The 12,489-nt window shown below is 41.5% G+C and overlaps 1 protein-coding gene across 1 annotated transcript in view; it reads right to left on the minus strand.

Moving 5' to 3' along the window:
• Positions 1-823: 823 nt before the first annotated feature.
• Positions 824-12,489, minus strand: part of atp8b5b (ATPase phospholipid transporting 8B5b) — a 306,737-nt gene continuing 295,071 nt past the window's right edge. The window contains exons 26-27 of the mRNA XM_041183329.1: positions 4,872-5,002; positions 824-1,039 (exon numbers count right to left, since the gene is read on the minus strand). Coding sequence (XP_041039263.1) covers positions 824-1,039; positions 4,872-5,002 — 347 coding nt within the window. The remainder of the gene's footprint in view (positions 1,040-4,871; positions 5,003-12,489) is intronic.

Here is a 12,489-nt window from a genome sequence, read left to right on the forward strand (position 1 = left end):
AATTTGAAAGCTTAGCTTGAAAATAGCATTTAATATCTGCAGAAGTGGCTTAGCTCAATGGAACGAATCTTATGTCCAATTTATACTGACAATTAGTTTCCAATTTCTGCTGCACTCTGGTTTCCAACTAACAGTATAAACAATTTGGATACTCCTTGGAATGGGGCAGTTTCTTCCAGACCTCGGGTGGACCCAGTTTTCCCAAATCGACTAGTGCAAGAAGCAAGTAGAAGTGATTCTGGGAAATAAACATTAGCCACAATTGGTATTGACAAACACAAGAGGACTTACCTAGTTCATCACACTACCTAGCTTAAGTGATTCTATTGATAATCTAGATGCTTTCTACCCTAGAGTCAAAAGCAGTTGTGATTTCTCATTAATGAGAAGTCCTAAGCATTCTGGATGGAAAAAAACTCTTTAAAACAATCTCCATATGATAAAGTCTGCTATTTTGAATTACATTGTGATTTCACCACAATTTAATTCCTCTACTGTAAACATAATGCATTTGGTTTCCACGTGTAAAGAATATTTAAATTACCATGTTTCTAAAAGTCAAAAACAGGTTGACAGCTGACGATTTCTTACTGTTATTTTAAATCAGTCATAATATCTTGATTTCATTTTTGTGCTGTTTATGTCCAGACAAAGTTATGTAGGAGTTTTATAAAGCCTTGAACTCTTCACATAAAACGGCATTTGTACAGTCAGTATCTTAAGGTGCACAACTACTAATTGTTTTCTTTGCCAGTAGTCATCTGCCACACTTCCCATATAGAATTAGTTTCATTTCAATGTTGCTTCACATTTTAAACCAGATTTACATTTTCTGTTTATCAATATTTGATAATGTGCTAGCCTTAGAAGGTATAACATTGGTAGTCCTCATTCGCATATTCTTCCCTGAAGTAATGAGAGCACCAAAACCCTGTTGATGAGCAAAAGCATATGCAGACCGACGTGCACTGGACCGTCTCAAGGGTGAAATTGTTTGTTTTGGCGGAAGCATCTTCATTTGTCTAATTTTATGTCGCAGCTGAAAAAAAATGCAAATAGTTCAGTGAGAGTCCACAATTAAATAGCACGTTCACCTAAAATGAATTTCCCATATATAGCATCTTAAGGCTAAAATGTTAATCATTTGCTAGATATGTTTTGACAATGGCAAATACAGTAATATTTTCTATGAGTTGACACAAAATGGGTATAGTTTGCAAATGCTGGAATGACGAGTGAAGTTATTGAGACAGATTTTTGCATTGGTTATACTTTGCATATACAAGTCCTCAAATGAAGTCGACAATTAAAAAGGCCTTCAAACCAGATCCCTGCCTTATTTGTGCATTAATCACTCCTCTGCTGACTTTAGGTCAGGCTTAGAAAGTTCCCACCTGAAAGCGGAGGAAGCTTCATAAAAATATTCAAAGGACCTGTGAATGACATAATAATGTCTCCTATGCGTTTTCTGGCATGGTACAGCACCACTTCCAAATGACCCTATATGTAATTTCTGCCCAGGATTGTTGGGAAAAAGCTGCAAACAGAAATTCATTTAAAATAAGATTAAGTGATTAATTTTGTAGCTATTACTTTGTTGATTTTCTTTTTCTTTTCTGCTGCTACATTTATTTTTATTGACCTTTCTGGCAATTGCTCTACAGCTTATTTTTTCTTCCAGCTCCATTAATAACAACCAGTGATCCTTGTGAGAGCTTTTTGGAAAAGGAAGAGGAAGCTCAGCAGAAAGTTGACAGGCAGTTCAGACAGCACTCACATCAATGCACCCAGTATCAAGGCAAGAAGAAGCTGTGCCGTGGGGCACGCTGCACATAAACCAGGCTGATGCACAAAGGTAACTGTGAGGTCATCCATTTTGGATGTAAAAGGATAGATCTAAACGTTACATGAATGGTGAAAAGCTAAGAACAATGGGGGTCCAAATGTTACTTGCCCTTATCAGCCCAAGCCTGAATGTTCTCCAAGTCTTGCTGGATGTGGATGTAGACTACTTCAGTATCTGAGGAGTTCCAAATTATACTGAACACTGTGCAATCATCAGAAAACATCCCACTTCTGACCTTAGACTGGAGGGAAGATCATTCATGAAGCAGTTGAAAATGAAACTGAGCTTAGGAAACTACCCTGATGAATTCCTGCAGTGATGTCCTGTGGCTGAGTTGAGTGACTCCCAATAAATATAGCCATCTTTTTTGTGCTAGGTATGACTCCAGCTATTGGCGAGTTCTACCCTGATTCCTATTCACTACAATTATACCAGGGCTTCTTGATACTACACTCGCTCAAATGTTGCCATGATGTCAAGGGCAGTCACTTTCATCTCATCTCTGGAATTCACCTCTTTCATCAATACTTGGACCAAGTTGAGGTCTTAAGCCAAGTGGTTTGGTGGAACACAAACTGAACATCATTGAGCAGGTCATTGCTGAGTAGGTGGCACTTGATGATACCTCCATCAGTTTGCTGATGATTGAGAGTAGACTGATGGGGTGGCAATTGGCCAGATTAGATTTGTCCTGCTTTTATTAGATCTGCGCAACTTTGCATTTTCGGATGGATTCCAGTATTGTAGCTGTACTAGAACAGCTTATAGGGGCAAGGCTAGTTCTGGAGCACAGGTCTTCGGGCCCACAACCTTTTCTGTTTCCAGTACATTCGGCTGTTTCTTGAAACCAGGTGGAGTGAATCAAATTGGCTGAAGATTAGTATCTGTGATGCTGGACAACTCAGGAGAAGCCAAGTGGATCATTCACTTGGCACTTCTGGCTGACGATGGCCAGGATTTTCTGTGCCCACTGGCATCAGGCATGTTCGGTGGCATGAGTGGACAATATCGTGCGTTTGGTTTCACGACAGCATGAAACCAGTTTGCGATCATCCACTCAGGCCCACCATCAGACGTCGGGAACCTCATTGTAATACATCTGCATATCATTACTAGGCCAGTCTGCTGGACTCGTTCCCCTCCACCCTGCTGGATCTTCTGTGCACATCGGTGGGAAAACACGCCGACGTATTTCACAACAGCATATATAAGGTGTGCACTTGGCAGGCTGCACTTCGCGCAGGACTTAAAGATTTGTTTGCCTACCTTGCTTTGGTCAACACTCGCAGCCATCAGTGCCAGGCTGCACAGACAGCACCACATCACTTTTAGGGGGGCTCACAGGCAGGTCTCTACCTATCAGATCAGCCATATGTGGTTGGCTTTTCAATGGCTGCAGGGCAAGGTCTTGCTTGGAGAAGAGGGAGAAGTGGCCTCAGGGAAGGGGCTGCAGGATGAGGGCTGTACTGGGGAAGAAGGATATCTCAGGGTGTATGTGGGGCACATGTTGATCTGTGCAAGTGGCTTTAAGGTAGTGAAGGCTGAGAAAGCAGTCTCCAGAGGACATGAGGCCAGATGGACATGTGAGGGTGTGTGGGAGAGAATGGGTGGTGATGTCCCTTGAGCTGGCATTGAGTGAGATGCCAGTGAATGTGTGATGGGCTTTAATGTGAATTTAGAGTGATGAGATGGTTACCATACCCAGGCTGCATGGATGACATAATTCATCCTCTATCTATCTGCATTGGATGGCCAACCTCTTCTGTGCAGCATTGGCACTGATCACCATTGCCATTGCCTACCAAGCCGGACAGGTAATGTCATTGCCCCTCCTGCAGCCAGAGCAGGGATAGAGGACATCACAGCGGCTCTCCATGGCATCCAAAAGGTACTCGAGGGTTGCAGTCTTCTTGTCTTTCGGGACCATGTCTTCAGTGCTGCAGTCCTGGGCTCGAAACACTGTGTGGCTGTACTTTAAATGTGGTGCCTGGCGTGAAGTGACGAGGTGACGGCGTGGCAGGCGAATCTGAGCCTGCCCACCATTGAAGCAGCGTGTATTCCAGAAGTGCATAATTAATATGTTGGGTTGGGGATGCTATGTTGTTTTTCCTGCTGCTGCGGCACTTAGTGCAAATCTGGGACGATTCTGCCCGATGAGTGCAAAGTCTTCAGCCTTGTCTTTCGCTGCTCTGCATTGGTTGGAAATGCTGCATGTCATGTAGAACACCCCTAGACAAATGCAACATTTGCAACGTGTTTTGAATTGCTTATGCTTGTCCAGTGCCTAGGGAAAGCAATTTGAAATATTGGAACCAGTAACTCCCACAAGCAATCTCTGTTTTCTACTTTCTAATTTATTTCCTTATCTAGGCCCACATTCTATCCCAGATTCTCATGCTGCTGATATGAGCATTGTCAAAAGCTTTTTTTGGAAGTTTCAAAAGATTATACGTTGTTTCGTTATCAATGAGAACCTTACTCTTCCAAATCAATGCTGTTTCTAAATCTATTCTTGATTGGTTCAGAATTCAATACAACTGTCTCATCTTCAAGCATTTGCTTGAGGAACAAAATTTAAAATGATTCAATAAAAGTATGGCTGAGTTTTCTTTTACAAACAAACCACTAAATTTTCATTTGGAACTGCCATTGTCTTTGTGTTTCTGCTTTCAGATATAAAATATGATGTATGTTCCCTTACCTCTTGACTCGCGTCACTTTCAACAAATAATTATGGGGTGCTGGGAAGTGACAATAAACACTGAAGCATCAGATTTAAATGTCCAGCGTCAGAAACACCAAGAAAATGATTGTCCTGTGATCCTAGCTACCTTGTATCAATTCTTAAAAATAATTAGGTTTAAAACGAAACAAAATATTATATTTTGCAACTGAAATCAGGGGGATTGCAATATTGTTGTGCATGGTTGTGGAATATTCTTTCAAATAATAAGTAACATAATTACAACCAGCAAATAGTTTTCCTGCAGATAGCCTTATTCTATGCCATGCATTAAGAACGTACTTTATTGCTGAAGGTCGGTCTCAGTTCAGCATTGAGGTATCGCACGATAATGACTGGCAGGACACACATTACTGCTGTTAGAAAAATGGTCAGCCACACATGTGGCTGGTTCAAGGCATTCCGTGCAGTACCTATACAAAACAAAACAGTGTGTTAAATTTAAAGTATTCTGAAGTGGTACTTGGCTATTGATATTAATATTTTTCTGTAAATTCTCATTAGCAATTCAGTAGTCTATGTAGTTTATGCAATTGATCATTTTCAGCATCTTCTTGCTTCAAGGTCATCCTCCTTCTTCTGCTGCTTTCTTGTCTCCACCCCTTGTTCCTTGACTGATGAGGACTGTTGCAGTGCCACCTCTAAATGCAGGAGAGATGATGGAGTGTACAGCACACTATACCAATGTAGAGACACTTTATGCATGTTGGAGGGACACCCCAGGCCTGTTGAGACACTTGAAGGTCTGCTTCAGCAGCCCAATGATGTGTACAATAATCAATCTTACGTTCTAAGGCTTTAATTATATCTGTGTACATTGCTCAGGTGTCCTGAGATTGCAGAGGTATGTCATCGATCACAAATTCCTCAGTAGTCAACTTGCCACATTCCTATGAAATCAACACTGGGGAGAGATAGTTGAGTGTCACAGGATAGAAGCATTGTGACAGCTAGCTGAGTATTGGGAGTGGCAGCATAGTGGTTATACTATTTGATTAGTAATACAGAGGCCTAGATTAATAATCCAGAGACATAAATCCAAATCCCACCGTACCAGCTGCAGAGTTTAAATTCAGTTAATTTAATAGATTTGAAATTTAAAAGCACACATCAGTAATGATGATGAGACAATAGGGTGGTGGTAAAAACGCATCAGGACTACTAATGTAGTCGAGGAAAAGAAATCTGTTGACTTTGGCTAGTGCGACCTATGTGTCTGTAGATGCACAGCAATGTAGTTGACTCTTAACTGCCCCCTGAAATAGTCTAACAAGCCAAACAGCAGTTGTACTATGACAAAGTAAAACCAGATTAACATGAGCATTGAATTCATACTTGACAAAGGCACACCCAGCCCAGCTGATCCTAGAAAATCCTCCACACTAACACCTTGGAACTTGTACAAAAATTGGGACAGTTATCCCACAGATGATGCAATCATCTGAAGGATTTTGCTTTTTTGTATAATTGTAATCAACAAAAGCCCCCCAAAGTCATAATCCCAGAATTAGACTTTGTCATTACCACAGAAGGCTGTGGAGGCCAAGTCATTAAGTGTATTTAAGACCGAGATAGATATGTTCTTGATTGGTAAGGGGATCAAAGGTTACGGGGAGAAGGCGGGAGAATGGGGTTGAGAAACTTATCAGCCATGATTGAATGGCGGAGCAGACTCGATGGGTCGATTGGTCTAATTTCTGCTTCCATGTCTTATGGTCTTTCAGAAAACATCACACACTCCTCCATTATCTTTCCTGGATATGCCCCACCCACTGACAGAGAAGAACCCCAAGAGATGGCAACACAATGATACAATTGAGTTGGGAGTCCTCAGCATTGACGCCAGCCCCGTGAAATCTCATGGCATTAGGTCAAATTTGGATGAGGAAACCTCCTACAGGTTAACACCTACCTACCTGGACATGGATTGGGACCTGAATATTAAAGGATATAGGACATTTAGGAAGTACAGAAAGTGAAGAAAATTTGGAGGGGTGGCTCAAATAACTAATGATAGTATTAGCACAATAGAGAGGGATGACCTAAGTTCAGGAAACCAGGATGTGGAAACGTTTTGGGTAGAGGTGAGAAATGATAAAGGCAAGAAGTCACTTGTGGGAGTCATGTACAAGCCCCCTAATAGTAACCACATGGTAGAATGGAGCATAAAGGAAGAAATATAGGGAGTTTGTCAGAAAGGCACGGCGATAATCGTGGGAGATTTTAATCTACATATAGACTGGAAAAGTCAGATGTGCAAAGGTAGTGTAGATGAGGAGTTCACAGAATGTTGCCGGGATAGTTTTTTAGAACAGCATGTTCTGGAGCCAACCAGGGAGAAGGCTTTATTAGACCTGGTATTGTGCACCAAGATGGGATTAATTAATGATCTCATAGTGAAGGTACCAGCAACCATAATATGCTTGAATTTTACATTCAGTTTGAGGGAGAGAGGAGTGGGTCCGAGACTATGTTTTTAAACATAAATAAGGGCAATTATGAGAGCATGAAAGCAGAGCTGGCTAAAGTGAATTAGCAAATTAGGTTAAGGGATAGGTCAATAGAGATGCAGTGGCAAACATTTAAGGGGCTATTTCAGAGTACACAGAATAGGTACATTCCAATGGTAAGAAAAAGTCCAAGGGAAGGACACGTCATCCATGGTTAACTAGAAAAGTTAAAGATATTATCAAACTTAAAGAAAAAGTATATAATTGTGCAAAGATAGGTGGAAGGCTAGAAGATTGGACAAAATGTAAGGAATGGCAAAGGATGACTAAAACATTAATAAGGAGGGAAAAATTAGAGTTTGAGAGAAAGCTAGCCAGAAATATAAAAACAGATAGTAAAAGTTTCTATAAATATTTAAAAAAGAAACGAGTTAACAATGTGAGCATTGGTCCTATAGAAAGTGAGTCTGGAGAACTGATAATGGAAAACAAGGAAATGGCAGATGAATTGAACAGGTATTTTGCATCAGTCTTCACTGTAGAGAGCACAAGTAACATCCCAGAAGCACTATAAATCAGGAAATGGGAGGGAGGGAGGGGCTCAGGAAAATTACAATCAATGGAGAAGTGGTGCAGAGTAAATTGTTGGAGCTGCAGGCTGACAAGTGCCTGGGTCCTGATGGACTTCATCCTACGGTTTTAAAAGAAGTGGCTAGTGAAATAGTTGATGCATTGGTTTTAATTTTCCAAATTTCCCTAGATTCAGGGAAGGTTCCATTAGATTGGAAGATAGCAAATATAATTCCCTTATTCAAAAAGGGAGGGAGATAGAAAGCAGGAAGCTACAGGCCAGTTAGCTTCACATCTATCATAGGGAAAATGTTGGAAGCTATTATTAAAAAGCTGTAGCAAGGCACTTGGATAAATTCAAGGTAATCAGGCAGAGTCAACATGGTTTTGTGAAAGGAAAATCATGTTTAACCAGCTTATTGGAGTTATTTGAGGAAGTGACATGTGCTGTGGATAAAGGGGAACCGGTGGATATACTGTGCTTAAATTTCCAGAAGGCTTGTGATAAAGTGTCACATCAAAGGTTATTGCGGAAAATAAAAGCTCATGGCATGGGGTAATATGTTGGTATGGATAGAAGATTGGATGGCTAACAGGAAGCAGAGAGCAGGCATAAAATGGGTCTTTTTCAAGTTGGCAAGATGTAATGAGTGGTGTGCCACAGGGATCAGTGCTGGAACCTCAACTATTTACAATTTATATAAATAACTTGGATGAAGGAATGGATGGGACGTTGTCAAACTTGCTGATGAAACAAAGATAGATAGAAAAGTAATTTTTGAAGAGGACAAAAGGAGGCTACAAAAATATATAGATAAGTTAAGTGAGTGGGCAAAGATCTGGCAAATGGAGTATAATGTGGGAAAATATGTAATTGTCCATTTTGGCAGGAAGAATAAAAAAAGCATGTTATCTAAATGGTGAGAGATTGCAGAGCTCTGAGATGCAGAGGGGTCTGGGTGCCTTAGAGCATGAATCGCAAAAGGCTAGTATGCAGGTGCAACAAGTAATTAGGAAAACTAAAAGAATGTTATCATTTATTGCGAGGGGAATTGAATACAAAAGTAGGGAGGTTATGCTTCAGTTGTACAGAGCACTTGTGAGACCACATCTGGAGTACTGTGTACAGTATTGGTCACCTTATTTAAGGAAGGGTGTAAATGCGCTGGAAGCAGTTCAGAGAAGGTTTACCAGACTAATAACTGGGATGGGTGGGTTGTCTTATGAGGAAAGGTTGGACAGGCTAGGCTTGTATCCACTGGAGTTCAGAAGAGTAAGAGGTGACATGATTGAAACATGTAAGATCCTGAGGGGACTGACAGGGTGGATATGGAGAGAATGTTTCTTCTTGTGGGAGAATGTAGAACTAGGGATCATTCTTTAAAAATAAGGGGTCCCCCATTTAAGACAGAGATGAGGCAAAATTTTTTCTCTCAGAGGGTCGAAAGTCTTTGGAATTCTCTTCCTGAAAGGCAGCGAAAGCAGAGTTTTTCAAAACTTTTAAGGCAGAGGTGGATAGATTCTTGGTAAGTCAAGGGGATGATGGGTTATCGGGGGGTAGGCAGGATGCAGATTTCAGGTTACTATCAGATCAGCCATGATCTTATTAAATGGCAGAGCAGGCTCGAGGGGCCGAATGGCCTACTCCTGCTCCTTGTTCATATGTATCTCCCTCAGCTGATTAGCCAGTTCTCCTCCACGTTGGACAAAACTTGGAAGCAAAGAGGATACCAAGCCACAGCATGTTCTCTGGTTGGGGGACATCAACATCTATCTGTTAACAGTTCTACTATCTTTACCCCTGGCAAATTAACATTATCGGTCAAACTTGTTGTTAGTTTAAAAGCTCAACTAAGAGAAATTTCAGATCATTAAAGGAACTTAGTCAGCTTTACCAGCTAGAGACTGGGTCTTGCAATGAAATGTTCTTCCTCTTAGGAGTTTTCAAAATTATCTCAGAATAGAATATATGTACAGGTATACTAGAGCAGAAACAACTCTTTTTAAGTTCATCAATGTCAGCATTTAGAATCCTAACTTAAGAATTCTAGGATTTTGTTATCTATATGTGGGCTCATGAGGATGTAAGAATGAGACTACAACTCTTTCATACTTATGAATATTTATTATAAGAATCAATTCTAGATTACATTATAGTAATGAATATTATATCATAGAATATATGGCACATAGAGACAATCACTTCACTTATACAGACAGACTATTCTAAGAGAAGTAAGTATTCAAGACTGTATTCCCTTAATAATGAACATTAGCTATGGTCAACCAAAGATGATTACAACATGACTATTATACATTAAGTTTACAAATAATGTCTAAATCCACCTTAATTAATAATTGGATATTCAAACAAATATTGATTTGAAGAAGAATATACTCACAATCCAGTATAATTTCTTTAGTTGGTCTTTTGTCTCAACCATTAAGGGGAGCTAGCGGTGAACTCAACCCTTTGTGTCCTAAAGATGGTTGATCTATGTCTCTGTTTTTGTGTGTCTGTGTGGTAGCTTATTTAACACATGCGGCGGGATTTTCTGCACCCACCTGCCGCCGTGATCTTCTGGTCCCGCCACAAGTCAATGGACTTCTGGTTGGGGTGCCGCCTCGCCTATGGCAGGTCCTGCCCACGTGGGGCCAGAAAATCCCAGCCAAGGACTTTCCCTCTGTAGCGCATTGAATCAGGCTGGCATTGTATACCACAAAACAATTTTTTTAAACAAGTCTTATCAATCATTTTTTCTAGCTGTCATTATGTGAACCTTTGAGGGTCATTTTGTTTCTATTGTCTGATTTCTGTCACAGGTGTTTGGCTGTTGTTCACCAGTAAGGCATTCAAGCTTCTTATGAATTCTTGCACTTCTGTATAGTGCTTTTCTCTAGCTTCTTGACACTAGTTCAAATGTTGCCCAGTGTATTTTATTTTCTCAACATCTATTAATAATTAACACCTTAATTTCTTCATGAATTGGGTCAATTCCTTTACATATCATCAAGAGTTGCTCAAGCACCACCACTAGTGACTAAATTGGCCAAGTTCTGAAGAATATAGCTGCCAAACTGGACCGGTTCAATTTGCAACTCCCCAGTTAATGAAGCAGTCCATATCTGGACAAAACTCAGGCTTGAGCTGAAAAGAGCAAGTAACATACACACCACACAAGTGCCAGGCAATGACCATCTCCAACAAGAAAGAATCTCCCCTTGACATCCAATGGCATTAACATAATGAAATCATCAATCATCAACTCCCTGGGGTACAAATTGCAATGGTACAAGTGGCTGAAGACAAGAGGCATTTGTATAAAATCACCAAAGTTACTTCAGCATTCATTGAAGTTAGTGCATTTTTTATATTATTATTTGAAGGGATGTGGGCATCGTTGGCAAGGCCAGCATTTGTTGCCCATTCCTAATTGCCCTTGAACTGAGTGACTTGTTAGGCTATTTCAGAGGGTCAATCACATTGCCGTGGGTCTGGAGTTACATGTATATCAGACTGGGTAAGGATGGCAGATTTCCTTCCTCAAAGGACATTAGTGAAGCAATGAGGTGATGACATAGTGGCATTGTCGCTAGTAATTCAGGGCAATACCCTGGGGACCCAGGTTCAAATCTCGCCACGGCAGATGATGGAATTTGAATCCAATAAAAATCTGCAATTAAAAGTCAAATGGAACCATTGTTGATTGTTGTATGAAGGGCCACTGGTTCATTATGGTCCATTAGGGAAGGAAATTTGTTATCCCTACCTGGTCTGGCCTATATGTGACTCCAGACCCACAGCAATGTGGTTGACTCTTAAGTGCCCTCTAAAATGACCTAGCAAGCCACTCAGTTGTAACAAACTGCTACAAAGTCACACAAAAGGAATGAAACGGGATGGACCACCCAGCAGCGGAAACAACAATGTTTCCATTGACCTTGTGTGCCGAGGGGCTGATCCATGTCAAGCCTGCAAAGTCCTCCTGACTAAGATCTGGGGGTTAGTGCCAAAATTGGGAGACCTGACTCACAGACTAATCAAGCAGCAGCCTGACATAGTGATCCTCACGGAATCATACCTTACAGGTAATGTCTCAGACACCACCAGCACCATCCCGGGGTATGTCCTGCCCCACCGGCAGGATAGACCCAGTCTGTCCCAGTGGTACAGGGCATACACAGTGGCTTACAGTTGGGAGGGAGTTGCTCTGTGAGTCCTCAACATTGACTTCGGACCCCATGAGGTCTCATGGCATCACGCCAAACATGGGCAAGGAAACCTCCCTCCCTCAGCTGATGAATTAGTGCTCCTCCATCTTTAACACCACTGAGCACTAAGGGTGGCAAGGGCACAGAACGTACTATGGGTGGGGGACCCAGTAGATTGGCTTGGTAGCACCACTGCTGGCCGAGTCCTAAAGGACATAGCCACTAGACTGGGTCAGCGGCTGGTGATGAGGGAACCAACAAAAGGGAAACACATTCTTGAACTCACCTTCACCAACCTGCCTGCCACAGATGCATCTGTCCATGACAGTATCAGTAACAGCACCAGGTATACCTAAAAGTGAGGTGTCAACCTGGTGAAGCTATAAAACAGGACTATTTGCCTGCCAAACAGCATAAGCAGCTGGTGACAGACAGGGCTAAGTGAACCCACAACCAACAGATCAGATCTAAGCTCTGCAGTCCTGCCACACCCAGTTGTGAATGGTGGTGGACAATTAACCAACTCATTGGAGGAAAAGCCTCCACAAATATCCCCATCCTCATTGATGGGGGAGCCCAACACATCAGTGCAAAAGATAAAACTGAAGCATTTGCTACAATCTTCAGCCAGAAGTGCCTAGTGGATGATCTATCTCGGCTTCCTCTGG

This window comes from Carcharodon carcharias, chromosome 1, assembly GCF_017639515.1.
Source record: "Carcharodon carcharias isolate sCarCar2 chromosome 1, sCarCar2.pri, whole genome shotgun sequence".
Classification (NCBI taxonomy): Eukaryota; Metazoa; Chordata; class Chondrichthyes; order Lamniformes; family Lamnidae; genus Carcharodon; species Carcharodon carcharias.